At 52.0% G+C, this 16,985-nt stretch overlaps 6 protein-coding genes across 7 annotated transcripts; 4 read left to right on the forward strand and 2 right to left on the reverse strand.

Moving 5' to 3' along the window:
* Window positions 1-323: 323 nt before the first annotated feature.
* Window positions 324-1,585, reverse strand: PV09_05914 (uncharacterized protein). Its single transcript, XM_016359481.1, has 3 exons — window positions 1,325-1,585; window positions 1,171-1,270; window positions 324-1,110 (listed from the first exon to the last, which is right to left on the reverse strand). The coding sequence occupies exons 1-3, from the start codon at window positions 1,526-1,528 to the stop codon at window positions 1,025-1,027; spliced, it is 390 nt and encodes a 129-aa protein (XP_016212730.1). The 5' UTR covers window positions 1,529-1,585; the 3' UTR covers window positions 324-1,024.
* A 237-nt stretch (window positions 1,586-1,822) lies between these two features.
* On the reverse strand, window positions 1,823-4,357 carry PV09_05915 (uncharacterized protein). Its single transcript, XM_016359482.1, has 3 exons — window positions 3,066-4,357; window positions 2,572-3,013; window positions 1,823-2,510 (listed from the first exon to the last, which is right to left on the reverse strand). The coding sequence occupies exons 1-3, from the start codon at window positions 4,033-4,035 to the stop codon at window positions 2,384-2,386; spliced, it is 1,539 nt and encodes a 512-aa protein (XP_016212731.1). The 5' UTR covers window positions 4,036-4,357; the 3' UTR covers window positions 1,823-2,383.
* A 257-nt stretch (window positions 4,358-4,614) lies between these two features.
* PV09_05916 (uncharacterized protein) lies at window positions 4,615-6,506 on the forward strand. The gene has a single exon (XM_016359483.1). The coding sequence runs from the start codon at window positions 4,721-4,723 to the stop codon at window positions 6,341-6,343; it is 1,623 nt and encodes a 540-aa protein (XP_016212732.1). The 5' UTR covers window positions 4,615-4,720; the 3' UTR covers window positions 6,344-6,506.
* Window positions 6,507-7,086: 580 nt separating this feature from the next.
* On the forward strand, window positions 7,087-10,317 carry PV09_05917. 2 transcript variants are annotated; one of them, XM_016359484.1, is made up of 5 exons: window positions 7,087-8,153; window positions 8,204-8,731; window positions 8,779-9,460; window positions 9,513-10,078; window positions 10,130-10,317. In XM_016359484.1, the coding sequence occupies exons 1-5, from the start codon at window positions 7,566-7,568 to the stop codon at window positions 10,229-10,231; spliced, it is 2,466 nt and encodes an 821-aa protein (XP_016212733.1). In that variant the 5' UTR covers window positions 7,087-7,565; the 3' UTR covers window positions 10,232-10,317. The 2 variants fall into 2 exon arrangements, with proteins under 2 accessions (XP_016212733.1, XP_016212734.1); XM_016359485.1 differs by having other exon boundaries at window positions 7,087-8,731.
* A 321-nt stretch (window positions 10,318-10,638) lies between these two features.
* Window positions 10,639-11,318, forward strand: PV09_05918 (uncharacterized protein; the record flags this gene model as incomplete). Its single annotated transcript, XM_016359486.1, has 2 exons — window positions 10,639-10,908; window positions 11,127-11,318. 2 exons carry the CDS (start codon window positions 10,639-10,641, stop codon window positions 11,316-11,318), a joined length of 462 nt encoding a protein of 153 aa, XP_016212735.1.
* Window positions 11,319-12,093: 775 nt separating this feature from the next.
* PV09_05919 (uncharacterized protein) lies at window positions 12,094-14,738 on the forward strand. Its single transcript, XM_016359487.1, has 3 exons — window positions 12,094-12,949; window positions 13,036-13,685; window positions 13,759-14,738. Exons 1-3 carry the CDS (start codon window positions 12,682-12,684, stop codon window positions 14,656-14,658), a joined length of 1,818 nt encoding a protein of 605 aa, XP_016212736.1. The 5' UTR covers window positions 12,094-12,681; the 3' UTR covers window positions 14,659-14,738.
* The last annotated feature ends 2,247 nt before the right edge of the window (window positions 14,739-16,985 follow it).

The raw sequence follows: 16,985 nt of genomic DNA on the forward strand, positions 1-16,985 counted from the left end.
GATCCGTTGTGTAGGTGAACGCGGGTAAAGTTGCACTTCATAGCTGGCATTTCACACGGACCCTTGCTGCGCACTAGACCCACCTAGTTTGTCGCGTCAAACAGCTGAAAATACATGTACGCGTCGAAAAGACTGAAACTGTCCAACCCTCCAGGATGTTCATCAATGGTTTTCACTGGATCAGGCCGTCGCTGAAGCTTAACTTCGCATTTCCTATGCCGCTGGTCTCACTGAAGATCTACCAAGGGAAACATCGAGCAGACGAGCGAAAGCAGTACGGCTCATCCTAAAGACATTGAATACGATAAAACCTAGTAAACGTGCACATTTTTACCATGTTCTTTAAATACAAAAATATCTGAAAACTTCTCTTCTGTTTTCAAATCTGTCGTTCAAGTGATCATATATTATTTGTAATCGCCTGTCACTAGCTATCACATTATGGCGCAGCCGTAATATCCAAGCCCAGCTTCTTCATACTTGATCCTAGGCCCATCCTCACACCGTTCTTCTGCCTATAGACATGCCGAATGAATCTGATGTTGTATTCCTCGTCAGGCAATGTGGGCGGTGGCTCTCGGGGACACTTTTGAGAGTGCGAGACTAGAGAGCGCGAGTGTAATCATCGTCTCCGCACCTTTCGCGAATCCAAGGCAGTTCCCCAAGTCGCGGTTTGGACCACAGTTGTCGAGAAGCTCAAGCCAATGATGATGTCTTGGGTATATGGTATGGACTACGTAGCACATGTTGCTTGTTGACAGGTCTTTCGTCCACTGCTTCCCATCGCGTAGCCTAATCTATACTTGCAAAACACAAGGTAGCTAGAGTGCTTCTGTAATTGCTCGTTTCATAAAGCGGAATAGATATAGTATGCTTTCTGACATTTGGGATCTGCTTTCGCTTCGCAAGGCCGACGACGTGAAGAAGAGAAAAGCTATCAGAGTGGATCAACCGCCGCGATGCGAGCGCAAACCCACGATCAGAAGCGTCAATATATGATAAGCACACGAGATGAGGCTCATTGCTACTGTATGGACTCGGGATCATCCTGTTCGTGCTCCCGCTTTCGAATCTCCATCATCAATTCATAGAGCTGCACCTTTTGGTCATCTGCAGGCCGAAAATTAGCTGCAAAGTATGAATTATGTCATCCAAAAATTATTTTTCTACCATTCAGTTTCTCAAAAGTCGCCTGGTCCAGGCTGCCGTCCCGCCATTGGTCTCCTTCAATTTGCTGAGCGTACAGCTGCCATTGTGTTAAGAAGCCAATCTGTGTGCCTTTATCAACGATTGCAACCCGCTGCTCCAAAATTCATCAACATACAATGTGTAACGGATTCTCTACGTTTCTGTGGGCTCTGAATTCAGCTTTGACGTATTCATCGCCTAGCACACGCATGTCTCGTGGAAGCTTTCGATGCGCTCGAAGCAAGCGTCGATAGAGTGGAATTGGTGGCAAAACATTGAGCGGCACAGGTTGGCCTGGAAACTTACTAGTATTTGCCAGTAGTCTGGAAAACACCCTCATTTTGAATTTTAGATGATTGAATATTGTATTGATGATGACTTAAAAACGATACAAGAGAGAATGATGATTGCTTGCTGACCAAAATTTCCGGTCCACATTTTATCCCCGAGGTTCATCGGAAATCGTTGACTATAATTGGCTACAAGCACTTGGTTTACGAATCCCTTACATGTCATGAACATATGAGATTCACGACATCAATTCTTCTCGACCCTTGAGGTACTTAGTCTAATGTATCAACATGCAGACGAATTCTCTTCATTTATATAGTCCCATCGCCAATGGGTTTAAGAAAGGTTTTCAATCAGCACGTTCCCGCATCCACTATGTCTTTATGTATCAACTCGACTAATTGAACTCCTGGAGATATTGGCCCATTTACCAATTGATTGAGGAAACTAGATTATAGTTCTATCACGCCCATGTTTTAATAATTGGACATCGATTATAGATCATCGGTCTTGCATGTTTTTAAGTGGATGTAGCCTGAGATCTACCATCCATCAACCTGGGATACTTCATCAAAACATTTCTAAACACCGCACTGACGTAGTTTCTATAGGTTGGATTTATATTGATTGCGAGATTTATAACTGTAGTCATCACTGCGCATCTTGTTGTAAAATTTGCTTTCAAATCTCAAAAACTTAATGGCCTTGCATGACAAAGATATCGTAGCAGTTCTAGCAGTTCTTAAAGTTGAGAAAATACACAGGGTATAACTTGCAAAATTAGATTCGATTAGTTATTATTTCTGTGATCAACAGTTCACTGATTCTCGCGTCCAGAGAAGGAAATCGCAACGGGTAAAGGGGCCAAACCAAAGAGTGCCCGCTCGATCTATCGCCGACGTTTTCATGATGGACGTTCTGGACGTTCTGGACGCTGCCACATTGATGGGGATGACTCGTCAGGATGTTCGACGCCGTGAAAAAAGAAATGAAGCCTCGTTGCCATCGAACGCTTCTCCCGTCTCGGAAGCCTGCACGCCATCAGCAATCAATTTTAAACCGGGCTGACTGTCATTTGAAAGATGAGCTTACAATCCTAAATACTGCGCGTTTGATAGTGTTTTGCTGAATTGCTCCTCCAGTGCGATCTTCTCGTTAGTCCTCTGCTTCGCCTTGACCTCAGCCGGGAACCAAAGCTTCATATACTCAATCAGCCCAGTGTCTAAGCTTGATGAGTCTGCTTGCATCACAACATTCTCCCTGCAGAGAGGGCATCGGTCCTTCTTCTCTCGTTGTAGACGAATCAAGCATCGAATACAGAAGATATGTTTGCAACGTAGTCGAATAGGTCGCCAGGCCAGGTCCGAGCAAATAGGACACAAATAGTCGTCAAGAGATGGAATGATGGAAAGAATGCGCGTTGTGATCTCCTGAGACAGGGATTGGGACAGTGATTTAGACAAGGAGATAGGCGTCACTGGAGTTGCCTTTGGGAAGATTGACTTCACATTAAGCGAGGTTCGCTTGTCGAACTCTAGAATCCCGTCAAAACTCATGTACCTAGTTGGGAAGGCGGATGAGCTTACTCTTCAAGATCTTGATCATGGCTGTCTGGTTTATCTCCTGGAACCGTAAATTCTGGAGCAGCTCTACGTTGATACGTAGAAAATGCTGCAGGGCGTTCATGCTCTCCTTGCGCTTGAATTTGCGAAGCAGATTTGCCTTTTGCGCATTGCTCAGGAATTTGTTGTAACGCTCCTGAGCTGCCGAAAACTGCTGGACACCATGATTTCGCTCGCCAATGTTGAAGAAGACGCTCGTGTCCATGTACAGCTCGAAGATACGCCGCCACTGGTCCAAATCTGCGCGTCCTGATTTGGTGGAGGGGTCCACAACTTTGGCAAGAGAATCTCCAACTCCAGAAATTTCGCCCTGGATCTTATGTTGCTCGCTGTCCTGAAGATGTGCCAATCCGGACAACTCGGTCTGAAGCAAGCCAAAAAACTCGGAATCGCTGGCAAGAGGGACTTCGATCAGTTTGTGCGTTGCTTTTGGTGAGACTTTCGCTGCCGATCCTGCAGAGGATACCGTCTCAGCAATAGACGATCTGTTCGAACCGGCGCTCACAACTGAAGAGTGATCAGGTGCATCGTCCAATTGAACAGTGGTTAAACGTTCTGCAAGGGCTAGTTCGTGTACGTAACGTTTTGTCTCCGGGGATAGTTGAGCATTCACGGGTTCACCTGTTGCCTCATCGATCAAGAAGAGCAGTTTCGGTTGTATAGGGCCAGATGCCGACCTCGTATGGCCTGGCCTTCCTTCCTTCCGCTCAAACTCATACCGCAGTGGTCTCTCGTTGTTTGTTTCCTCGTCCTTTGCCTCGGCGTGATCGATCAACGTGCGCAAAGTCTCAGGATCCAGTCCAATTGCGGCAAGCTCGAGTCTGACTCTTTTGATGCATTTTTTTAACTTCTGATACGATATGGCCGACTCGACCCAGTCTGATGGGAAGCCGCCTTGCTCAAGGAAGTTCTTGTACTCGTGTCCGAACTTCATGAAGTCGTTTCGCAAGAAGACATCTACTCCAGGATTTGAAGGACTGGCGATGTAAGTACGATCATGTTAGGCCGTCGAGTGGAGAGCTGTCCGGCCAAGCGTCAACCCTTTCCTCGTTCGATGCTGAGCAAAAGATGACGCGCGGGATTCTAAGAACGCTAGTCAACGCCGAAGGAGAACATTATGCAGAGGAAAACGGTGGTGCCGAGACAGACGCCACATATTTATGGAAAGGAGGCACGCGACACTCACGAGCACCAATTGCGCATGGCCAGGAAAATTCTACTTCCTGGCCCAGGCCTAGACGACATTTGGCGAAGGCGCAAATCCGGAGGTGGCGAATGAACGGCGTTCGCATCGGCTCATGCATCAACGACGAACATTCCTTTGCTCGTTCCCTCCACGTAATGACGTAAAAAAATAATATGCCACCATTTAAAAACGCCATCGCCTCGCTTTGATGAGAACCAGGAGCACGACGATGTTGCCTGCAGAAATTGCGTCTTCCGCAAAGCCGTGTGCCCGTTGTTCTGCTGAGCCAGCCTGCCAGTGATTGGTGAACACGACCCACAAAAGGCGGCCTCTGTGAATCATGATTCCGTTGTGAAAAGCACAAGCTATTTGTCTTGCATTCCAACAGCGCCGTTTAGATTATGATTAGTTGACGTATTTATATATCTTTGCTATGGGTCAACGTCAGTCTAACGAAGGCGCTGCTGATGCCCAGGAGCCTATTAAGACAAGCTATTACGCACTGCTTGGTGTCGAGCGTCAAGCCACAGACGACGAAATTAAAAAAGCATATCGGCGAAAAGCGCTTGAACTGCACCCTGACCGCAATTATGGGAAGGAGGACGAAGCCACCAAGCTGTTTGCAGAGGTGCAAACCGCGTACGAGGTGCTCTCGGACCCTCAAGAGCGAGCTTGGTACGATTCGCATGAGTCGGCCATATTGCGTGGTAGCGACGGAGGCGAGGGTCACTTCGAAGGCAGCGTAAGATTCACGACGGCAGAGGAAGTTGTCGCCATGATTGGAAAGTTCAACGGCAGAGTACGCTTCGACGACTCGCCAGAAGGATTCTTTGGATTCCTCAGAGACGCTTTCGCAAAGCTTGCACAGGAAGAAGAGATCTCTGCGAGCCTGGAAGGCGTCGACGTCCCCGACTATCCTTCGTTCGGACACAAGGATGATACGCATGACGGCGTCGTGCAAGATTTCTACAGAGGCTGGGCGGGCTTCTCTACGAAAAAGTCATTTGCGTGGAAGGATCAGTACAGGTTAAATGAGGCGGCAGATCGACGAGTCAAACGTCTCATGGAAAAGCACAATAAGAAGTTGCGCGAAGAGGGTATACGAGAATACAATGACGCAGTGCGTGCGCTCGTTGCATTCGTTAGGAAACGAGATCCTCGATACAAACCGAACACACAGTCAGAAGCCGAACGACAAAAAGCACTTCGCGAGGCGTCGGCAGCACAGGCAGCAAGAGCGAGGGCGGCAAATGCGGCAAAAATGGATGAACATGTCCCCGAGTGGACCAAAGTGCGCGACCAGGAGGAACAGGTGGAAGAGAGTACGGAAGAAGAGAGTGAGGAGGAGCACTTTGAATGCGTCGCCTGCCATAAAAGATTCAAGAGCGAGAAACAGTTCGAGGCCCACGAGAGGAGCAAGAAGCATCAGAAAGCGGTGCACGCGCTGAGGAGGCAGATGCAGAAGGACAACGCGATGCTTAATCTCGACGAGGATACAGAGAGCAGCGGCATGAACACTGGAACTGCTACCCCTCAGGACGATGGACGAGTGGAGCATGTTGAAGAGAAAAACATGGCGAAGATGGAGGAGCTTGATCTATCCGACAAATCGGAGGGTCAGCATTCTTCTGATCTCGAACTTGGAGGCGAAACAGCCAACAATGAAGAAGAAGGAGAAGAAGTACAAGCAGCAGAAGACGGATTAGAAGTGGGTAATTCCGACGACGACTCAGACTACGTACCGCGTTCGCGGATCAAGTCCCGCCTCAACGGCCATCTTGAGCACCACGACGACGCGCTGACGGGATTGAACAAGGAAGAGGATGAAAAGAAGTCCGAACCGGCACAGAAGAAGCTTGGAGCGGCGGCGAAGAAGCGCGCGAAAAGAGCGGCCAAGGCCGCAGAAGCACAGGAGGAAGCGGAAGATTTGAAGTTCACGTGCGCACAATGCAACGCGCGGTTTCCAAGCAGGACGCGCATGTTCCAACATATCAAGGATCTAGGACATGCCGCGCCCGTACCGGCAGGAAAGGGCAAGAGTGGCAAGAAGCGATGAGTGGAGATACCTCCTTTGCCGTACTCGATTCGTATAGCGCATGAAGCCGTCTCGACGGTCTAGGTGCATCTTCGATATGTGATCACGCATGATGATACCCTATATTAACGAGCCAATACAAATTCCATAGAGAATAATTGGGCATTGCATCGCCCATCCATGATTCTTAAAATAAGTCCTACTTCCTTGATTCTGTGAACATCGGGAACTTCATGCGAGCATGCTGCATCAGTGACCTGCACGAAGTCTCTCCCTTGTAAAATGAGCCCATCTTCACGTCTGTTACCGGTATTTTTCCCCCCCTTTTATTTCGTAGCCTTGCCCACTTCGCAACTCTGCTGGCGGATGCAGTGACAGGAGCCAGCCGTTGCGCCCAACAAGATCGGGCCCACAGGGCGATTCGATTCTGGAAACCTTCCCCCATGACGTCGTGAAGAATCGTTCGTGCAGGACTCAGGCATTATTTTTGTCACAGTACAGGCTCCAGGGTGCATTGAAGTGTTTCAGTCTTGATTTGGGTCGCGAATCAAGAATCCTTACAATGGTAGGCCTCGAAGGAGGCATCGCATGTCCATGCCCGGTACAGGATCTCCCACAAAAGACCGAAGGTGATGGCAGTGAAGAAAGTTGATGGCGGAGTGGACGAACAGTCAGTTCGGCCACGGCATTATCGAAGGTAAGGTGGAATCACTGACTCGCAATTATTGGCTGGAAGTCAGCCGTCAGACTTCCCCAACGTCCAAGCTCATCATCCAGTTTCTGAAAGGCGAGTCTCTTCATCACTAGAATCCCACAGCATGTGTTGCTCTGGGAGGGAGTTTTCTACTTCAACAGAGCACAAACGGGCAGCTTACTCCACGCAGCAAGGAGAACGATTTGCCGACCTCTCAGGCCGCAGAATGTGGACAGCAGCATAGAGCGGGGACTTAAGAGCGCCACTAACTAGAACACTGTCAAGGCAGGGCTGTGAAGCAGTCAATCGGTGCTTTCGGCTTGACATCTGACAGCAATCCAAAACTGTAGCGTTCTGCACTCAAACAGCTGCTGCGCTTCAAACTTAGCCCTTTCCTGCAGTCCTTCAAGTGGCTCGCAGTATTCATCTATTTCTTCAAGAACCTACATTTGGAAAGCTGCTTATGCATGGTCAGAAACAGCGGATACCGGAGCGCAAAGGTGTTACGCCCGTAAAGACGGGCATTTCTCGAAATACAAGCAGAACAGCATGGACCCCTCCCATCTCACCGTGCCACCGTTGGAGAATCCCAAGTCGGTCATTAGTCCATCTACGGACAGAGGCTCCCCGCCACATCGAAATCCCAGTTCTGGACGTTCGTCGGCTTCGAAGATCAGAAGGAGGAATCGCTTGATCACATCGTGCCTTGAATGCAGGCGTAGAAAGCTCAAATGCGACAAATCACATCCATGTTCCAACTGCACCAAGTTCGTGCGCGACTGCGTCTTCTTGGCCCCAGCCTTGGACGCAGCCTCGCAGCTCAAGCTAAATGAAATCAAGGAGAAGATGGGCACGCTTGAGCGCACGCTTGAAGAAGATATCGCACGTCGCGCCAAAGCTGGCCCGCAGTCCGGCACATCCTGCCATGGACTCGGTGCAGAGCAAGACTCGAGTGGAGAGGACGAAGAGGATATCCCAGAGGACGAAAAGGATCTTGAGCCGACGCCGCTAGCTGTTCACGACGTCGCATACTACGAGGACGCGGACGACGACGTTGTGGATCTCGGGGTGATTGTAGGGAGAATGCGGCTGACTGAGCGCTTAGGCGGCTTCGTACGTCCGAAATTCTCTGAAGAGGTAAGCTATGGCGATGCTTATATGGCTCTCAGTAAACCAACGTGTCCTAGATGAGCTACGTGCTGCGTGAAAGGACAGAAAAGGAGGCGCCGGCTTATCCAACTGGCGACGGGTCTGGGAGCGCCGCTGTCAAAAATGAGTTTGATCTAGTAAAACCCGCGACGGACTTCATTGCACCATCGTCAAGTTTCTTCTTTGCTCCACAGCCTCAACGCTCTTCGTTCATGATGTACCTTCCCTCCAAAAACGTAGCTGATAGCCTACTCGAGCACTATTGGACTGCTGTGCACACAATCTGTAGAGTAGTCCATCGGCCTACGTTCGAGCGACAGTGGGTCTCGTTTTGGCAGCAAATACAGACTGGAATCGAACCACCTGCTTCGTTACAAGCTCTCGTCATGGGCGCACTTCTCTCATCGGTTGTAAGCCTGTCTGACCAAGCGATTGAAATGCAACTCGGCGTTTCAAAGATGCAGCTGCTCCAGAGCTTCCAACAAGGAGCCGAATCGGCCTTGTACCGAGCTAACTTCCTAAGGACGACTAAGCTGATGACGCTGCAGGCTCTGGTCATGTACCTGGTAGGCATATATACAATCGTTCCGACGACTTATGCTGATCCAGATAGATTCCACTTTGTCGGAGAGAGGTCACCAGAGCACATTCAGCACTGACTGGCACGGCCATACGACTTGCTGAATGTATGGGTCTTCATCGCGACGGTACTCACTACGGCCTCTCTCCCGTTGAGGTCCACGTTCGTCGTATTGTATGGCATCAGCTGTGTTTTCTTGACATGAGAACGTGCGAGGCTACCGGCCCGCGACCTCAGATTCATCAGGACGATTTTGACACGAAGCTTCCCCTGAACGTCAATGACATTGATCTCGAGTCGGAGAATCCACCGACTGAAGACTCAGACCAGTGGACTGACATGACTCCCACCTTGATGAGATTCGAAGTGAACGAGATGCAACGATATGCGTGGCGGGAGCGGATCAGGTTAGAGAACAAGAAAACCTCACTGACGCACGCTCTGCGAAGAGTCCAAGACTTTGTCACGCGTATGGACAAGAAGTATTTGCCAATGCTGAACAGACCAGAGCCGCTTGCGAAGATGACGTTGCTGGTGTACAAATGCATGTCTTTGAAACTGCACGTAATGCTCTTGCATCGCTACATGAGTGGGCACGGAAAGAAGATGCCAGAGAGACTTCGCAAAATCCTCCTCAACTCGGCGCTGCAGCAAACCGAGTGTGCCATCACCATCGAGACAGACCCTTCGCTTCGCATGTGGGCCTGGTACATCGGTAAGGCGCGCCGCACCGATTTCCAAAGCTGATTGTGCTCACCGGTGCGCAGGTGCCCTCCACCAGTATCACAGTTCCCTGATTCTGCTCTCGGAAACCTACGCGTCGAGCATTCGATACAACGAAGATCGCATCTGGAAGTGCCTCGATTTTGTCTTCAACTGCCAGCCAAACCTGACGCGCAAGGAAAAGGCGAGGATCATCCTGACGGAGATTGCACAGAAAACCGAGGTCTACAGTTCGTTGCGACGCGTGCGAGCGCCGCAGGAGATGGAGAACGCAATGGCTCGCACCGCCGCGGCGGCCCGTCCGCCGTACAAGACAGTGCAGCAGAGCATAGTCAGCACCGTGCAGTCGACGCCTAGCCCGCCCGTTGTCAAGATGGAAGGCCCACCGATCGGATCGCCGCCGACAGACGTTCAGTTTGGAGGCTGGATTCCGAACATGAACGAGCAGGCGACGTATGCTTTAGCAGCACCGAGCGCAAATGTCGGGCTTGAGTCATCCGTCTCACCGAAAACATCTGGATCTGAAAGCACGGCGGAAGTCGTGAGAGGAAAAGACGAAAGGCTGAGCTCTTCTACAAGCCCGCCAGATCCAATGGTTGACGTCGACTGGGTACGTGAACGAAAATCGAAGCTCCGTTCGTTAGCTAACAAGCCCCGGCAGAACGAATGGGACAAGATGTTCCCTCCCGACGTCAATCTCTCCGACTTTGGCAATCTACCTGATTTTCAGTTTTCAACGCTGCTTCCAAATAGCACACTGTAGAAAATTCGACGAGATACAGCCACGGGGAAAGTGGACATCATGAAGACAAATTTTTTCGATAATATAGTTAGTACATTTGATAGATAGATCGAATTGTCTCTTCTTTTTGCTTTTTCTCTCTTCCTCATTGGGGGGGTTTTTTTTTTCTACCATTGCAAAATTGCAGTCGGAATGAGTAAGCTTGCCGTGCTCGTTCTTCGACGCCGGCACGAAACTACGCGAAGCGGATCGTTCCACTATGAACTGGCCGTGGTACGTGACCCATGGGAAAGTGCAGCACCAACCGGGGTTGCTGGAAGTTGAGTTTCAAAACCAACAAGGCGGTCGAGAGGGCTGAAAAACAAACGACGCAAGGTGCCTTTTTGTTGCGATGTGATGCATGATCCCCGCTGCGAATGAGCGAAACCATGGCTGCCTCGCAAGCCACGATCCACGGCATTCAACTTTTCAAAGACCTTTCGTACTCGTGCACGGATAAAACAGTGGTTGACGAATGGGTTGTTCACATGGGTCGCAGGCCAAGACATTCTAGTCGAATCGTTGCCACGCCTGCAAAGATGAACACGCTAGGGCTGGGCTGCTTTGTAATTCTTGTCCAGAAGCCTATCCGTCGAAGTCGCGGCCATCGATTCCGCAGAGCTGCGATCGTATTCATTGTGGAGAAGGGCTTCGTTGCGGTGAGTCACCAGGAAGCGAACCTGGAGCCTGTCCGCAGATGCCGATCGCGCAGGACAGCGACAGATCAGAAGAGAAGTGCGCAGGGTGCAGACCGACTGAACGATCGGCCCACAGGGGGTTGACGAGGTGTGAAGAAGACACTCGACGGATGTTTGCACAACGCAGCAAGAACAGCTGTCATGCCCGGTCCTGGGATATGGCTACCATCGCGTGACAGCGCACATGGTGGATGGGCATGAGATTTTGGCCTTTGCGTAGCAAGGTGGGTCAGCTATCTGCACGCCGTGGTCGAGAGAACGGGAAAGTCGGCTTCGAGGGATCGGACGGAGGCGGCGCGGGCTTCGAGCTCGAGGGCGTCGAGCAGGTAGCGAGCCCGAACGAGCGGCCTGGCACGGGGCCAGCGCGATGAGAGCGCGGTTTGCTCGACGTAGGCACACGGGATCGGTGGGAAAGCCAGGCGGGTCGACGGCGGTGGCCCCAAAAAACGCACGACGCGGCTGGGATCAGATAAGTGAACAGCGAGCAAGACTGGTCTGCAACCCCACCTGCGACCAGACAAGCGGGCCCACGGCAGGCAAACCCGCGGTCGTCACGCCTCGCGCGTCGAAGCCGTAGACACGGGCGTCAGAGGCGACACTGGAGCCGGGACGTGGCTGCGAGCGTTTGCAGCAGCCTTGTGCGAAGGGGGCTTGCATGGACGAGCGAGTGCCCGCCTCTTGGCTGAAATGACCGTTTCGGACCCCTCGGGCGCCCCAAGGCCGAGCGCTACGCAGCCATTCATCGATCGTCAAGAGCGCATGGTGACGATCGTCGAGCGCATCCAGGTGACGGACTTCTGCACGCCGCGCAGCTCGCTCTGGCGCTGTTCGTATCATCCAGAGCAGCGCGGAGGCGTCGGGGGGTGGTGCGAGGGGGCTCGTCCGCAGCGGTTGGAGGCAGCCGTTGCGTGCTCGCCCCCGGGGACGACGGCGGATGCGAAGCTGCGTTGCGCCCGCATGAGGTCACTGGCGGAGCTTCCTGAGGCTGGCGGTCCGCGCAGCAGCCATCGAAGCTGCGCGAAGACGGCCGGCGCGCGACAGCGCTAGCGGGCGACGTGGTGAGCAGGACGTCTTGCAGGCCCAGTAATCACCGCGCGGACGACGAGAGGTTGGCACAAGAATCAGCACCACCTTGGGCCTCCGAGTCAGCCGGGACGTGGATTCGTGAAGCTTCGGAACCTTGCGGCAGTCGTGCACGCCGTCACGGCCCAATGAGAGTTTACTGCTTCATCGACGCCCTTCGCTCGGGGCCATCCCAAGCCCAGATATGGTAGCGGATGACATATCCGTCACAAGCTATCGACGATGCCTCAAATTCCTCACACCACCCGGCCGTCGACCGCTGTTCCGTTTTCTGTTTATCTGCGCTCGCCGTCCCTCCGCCTTGGTCCTCCTCCTCTGTCCTCCTGATCCTCACCCCGTTTGCGCCGCACTTTCCGTCTCACTGAATCTGCTCACCGCGCGCGGAGGAAAACACGCCCGTGGCCGCCGCTTTTCCACTGCCTCGGCGACGCCTCGCCTTGAAACTCTGAGGCTCTTGCTCGCTGGTGCCACTGGTGAACGGCCCCTAGCAGAGTGTCCCTCGTACTGCCTCCATCCTTTCCAAGCCAGGTCCGGGAAGCAAAAGAAAGAATAGAACAGAACAGAAAGAAAGAAAGTAGAGGACGGCCCTTCCAGCTCTGCATTCCCTCAACCTATCTAGTCGTCAGCGAGGCGCACCAGCTTCTTGAATACATGATTCCTCCGCGCTTCATTTCGCTCTCGCACGCAGCGCTGCTATTAGGGCTGCTGCCCTTAGCCATAGCTTCAGCTCATGGCGACGACCATGCCACAGGCATGGACATGAGCGGCATGGGCGACATGGCCTCTCACCCAGCCCCGACGGCGTCGCACAGCTCTGACGAGCTGCCTTTGAGTTACTTTCGGCTGGGTCAGTATTCTGGATGGATCTATGGTCACATTATTGTCATGTCCTTGACCTGGACAGTGCTTCTGCCTCTAGGTGAGTTTATTTTTAAGTCTTTATTTTTTTTTTTTTTTTTTTCGAAGCTTGTGCGGACCTGTTCCGTCCGCTAACTCCGGGCACAGCAACGGTGTTTAGCGTGGCGCAATCGCGTTTCGCTCTTCCATCGCAGACCATCTTCTTCTTAGCAAACGCGGTGGGCCTGTTCTTGGGCACCGTCTACAATGCCAGAACACCCGATCTGTACGAGAACAATGCCCACCACAAGATGGGATGGATCTTTACCTGGTTTGCCGCCGCCTGGATCGTCCTGGGCGTGATCAACATCTACGCCGGCCGCTTCGCCAAAAACAGGCGTCATTCTGGCCAGCAAATGTCCATTGCAAACATGACGAGGTACCAGCGTCTACAGCACGACGCTGAGGAATCGCCCGACAGACGATGGTCTCGCGACTCTGGACAGGGGACCGAACGCAATTCGGACTCTCTCTTCGGGGCCGGATCTCCAGGAGCCGAACCGGAGCATCCAAGGCCTTTTGCAGAGCCGCTCCCGATGTACAACACGAACGATTTTGATGACGATTCTGGCGAACCGGAAAAGCGCGGATTCCTGCAGAATACGAGCGTCGATCGTTTCCTATCCAGGAACATCCATCGAGTCTCTTCCAAATTCTTGCTAGTAAGCAAGGTCGTCTACATTGTTTTCGAGCGCCTGCTCGTCGTCATGGGCTTCACTGCCCTTCTGACCGGCGTCGTGACGTTTGGCGGACTTTTCGTAAGTGCTAGCACCCCCTTGTCACTTTTTTTCGCTGCCCAAAAAGTGTTCTGCACGCTAACACGCGCTCTAGCACGGTGGGGCCGTTTTTAACGGCTTGGCTCATTGGATCAAGGGTGGCATTTTCTTCTGGTATGGCCTCCTGACTCTTGGCCGCTGGATGGGATCCTTTGCCGACTTTGGATGGGCTTGGAACGTCAAGCCTGGACTTGATCTTGTTCCCAGGTGGAAAACTCGCATCCCCAGCGCCGAGTTTGTGGAGTCCTTGGTAATCGCTCTGTACGGCGTGACCAACGTCTGGCTTGAGCATCTGGCCGCCTGGGGCGGTGCTTGGGCACCTCAGGACTTGGAGCACGTCTCCATCACCATCCTGTTTTTCGGTGGAGGCGTCCTGGGCATGTTGATCGAATCCTCTTCGATTCGCGAGCTGCTTTCAACGCACATCATCAACGTTCACGAAGACGTGATTCAGCATTCGCCTTCCACGTCGGAGGAAGAAACATGGAAGCAGCCAAACAACTATCACGTTCCTCTGAACCCAATGCCAGCCCTCGTCATTCTTCTGCTCGGAATCATGATGGGTTCTCACACTCAGGCAAGTATGATTTCTAGCATGATTCACAAGCAATGGGGCCAACTTTTCGTCGGCTATGCCTTGGCTCGTGGATTCACATACATGCTTCTTTACATCAAGCCGTACACATCATACTTGCCCGCCCGGCCTCCAACTGAGTTGATCGCGTCGTTCTGCCTCGTCGGCGGTGGATTGGTTTTCATGGCCAGCTCCAGGGACGTCGTCGAAGCCATCGAATACAACGGACTGGATGCCATGTTCAGCTTCACTGTCACCATGGGCTTTACCGCCTTGGTCATGGCTTGGGTGGTCATCCTGCTTGCCATCAAGGGCTGGGCTGTCAGAAAGGAGAAGCCCAATGTCTTCAGTCGCCGCATGGGAGCGTCGCAACAAGCCTAGATGTTACCCGTGGACATGTTACAACGCTGACTTCGAGCGATGTAATCTCGCATTGATTCAGCCTGCGTATACCCCCCCCCCCCCCCCCCCCCCCCCCCCCCCCCCGAAAAGCACATTAGACGGGGCTTTCGATAAGCCACCTCGATTCGGAGTGCTTCGTTCATGGTTGTGTGTGTTTTTTTTTTCTCAACATAGTCCTGGTTTCCCTGCAACCGTACCCATACGACGCAAATGCAGCGGCCAGAACAATCCTCTTTGATACCATTAGACTCTGCGCGTCTATGTGAAAAAACAGCGATACGATGAGCCTTTACGGAGGCTTTCATGATACCATTAAAATTATACATACCCTTCAAGCATTCATTGCATCACCTGCATTTTTTTTTTCTCTTCCTCTCATGGGCATTGATCTGCTGGGTAATGGCAGCGACGCTGGCGGCTGAGAAAGGTTTGGTTTTAGACGAATGCACGAAGGAAACGGCAGAGAGGGGAAGAATTGCTTTTGTAGTGGTAATGTCAATAATAATGGAGAACGAGAATCTGTATGTAAACCGCCCGAATTTCTGCTCGCAAAGCTCGCGCGACCTTTCGGAGACCGATATTTTCCATTTTCTATCTCCGAGCGACGAATTATATACCGTGCCCAATGGAGGGGCGCGGGGTGCCCACTTTGGATCAGCACTATAGACGAGGTAAACGTACAATAACAAGCGGGCAATGTAGTCACGTCTGCATCTTTGTCTCCCTCTGCTTTTGAGCAATATGAAGCATCTGCTCTCACGTCCCCCTTTCAAGACTGGACCGTGCAAATTCATAACACAGGACTGCACTTTGTCTCCCAAGGCCCTCTTTTTTTTTTTCTTTCACCTCGACAGATCGACTCCGCCGGACTTGTAAGGCTGGAGTTTTTTTTTTTTTTTAATTTTTTTTAAATTTTTTTTTTGGTCTGTTCGAGGACCGCTCAGAGGCAGAACCAGAGTTCAAAAAAAAAAAAAAAAAAAAAAAAAAAAAAGGCCAAGATGACATCGTTGGAACGGCGCGAGAAGAAAATCGCGCAAGTCGAGAACTTGCCTCCCTCCTTTTCTCCTCCTGCCGATCCGTCACGGTTGGGGAACAGGAAGCGGCGCGTAAAACCCAACTCCTCGTCTGCGCACAACTCGTCATCAGAATGAGAAAGAGGCAGGCCTAACGCTCTTTGCAGAAACAGCGTCCTCCGGGGGAAAAAAAAATTCACACGAAGCCTCATGCGAAAGCAAAGCAATCGACAAGATTGACCGGCTGCAAAAAAAGCTACACCAAAACTATGCCGTCTTTTGTTACCGTTTTTTGGCCTCAATCGTCCACGGCCTTCACATCAGGCGCTGCATAGATCGCCTCGATGGCGGCGGTACCTTCGTCGAGAAGGTCCATCTCGGCCTTCGACACCAAAGACTCCTTCGCAGGGAACAGCAGTGATAGACCCACGTATGTCACGAAGGCACTCAACATGCCGTAGTACCAGACCAGGTCGGCAATGTAAATAGCACCACCAATGTTTAGGTCCGGATTAATGTTGTTGGCCAAGGATGGCATGGCTGGCCCGACGGCGACCAGCATGGCAAGCGCAGCTCGCCAGTTACAGCCGTGCACGTAGCGGTAGCGGCCGAATGGGCGATACAGAGAAGGCACGTCTACTCGGCGACGTTTGACCACCCAATAGTCACCGATCGAGATGGCGATGATTGGAGCGAGGAAGATGCCAAGGCTGGCCATGAAAGTTGAGCAGCGCCCGTGATGATCTTCCATGGCACCATGACCCAACCACCGAGTACTGTCGCAAGGAAGGCTGACCATCGCAGGTTGAAATACTTGGGGACCAGCGATGTCATGTCGTTCGAAAAGCTGATCACGTTGGCGGACACGTTGACGCCAATCTGGGCAAGCACCCAGCCAAAGCCGCAGTAGAAGGCTCCGGCACGGGCAGCCGGGCTCGTCCACTGCGAAGCAATAGTCAGTGGATCCCAAATGTATGAGCCCCAGACCACCTTGCTCGTGGACGCGCTGATGATGCCGAGAAGCGCGAAGAGAAAGCAGATAACGGGAAAGAAGACGGTCTGCCAGAAGGTGTTTCGCGGGGTCTTGACGTAGCGAGTGAAGCCGGAGATATTTGTGCCTACGGTGCTTCAGCTACCGGTTTGCGCGTTGACCGTGTACACGATAATCCAGGACTTTGCTGGGCCTGTCACTGCCGGAGCCTGACTCCAGATGTCGCCAGAGCCGTGCGCCATTACACACACCGCGATTGTGGTGCCAACTGCAGCGGTTATGCAAACAAAAGCCTTCAGCAC

This window comes from Verruconis gallopava (genome assembly GCF_000836295.1).
Source record: "Verruconis gallopava strain CBS 43764 unplaced genomic scaffold supercont1.19, whole genome shotgun sequence".
Classification (NCBI taxonomy): Eukaryota; Fungi; Ascomycota; class Dothideomycetes; order Venturiales; family Sympoventuriaceae; genus Verruconis; species Verruconis gallopava.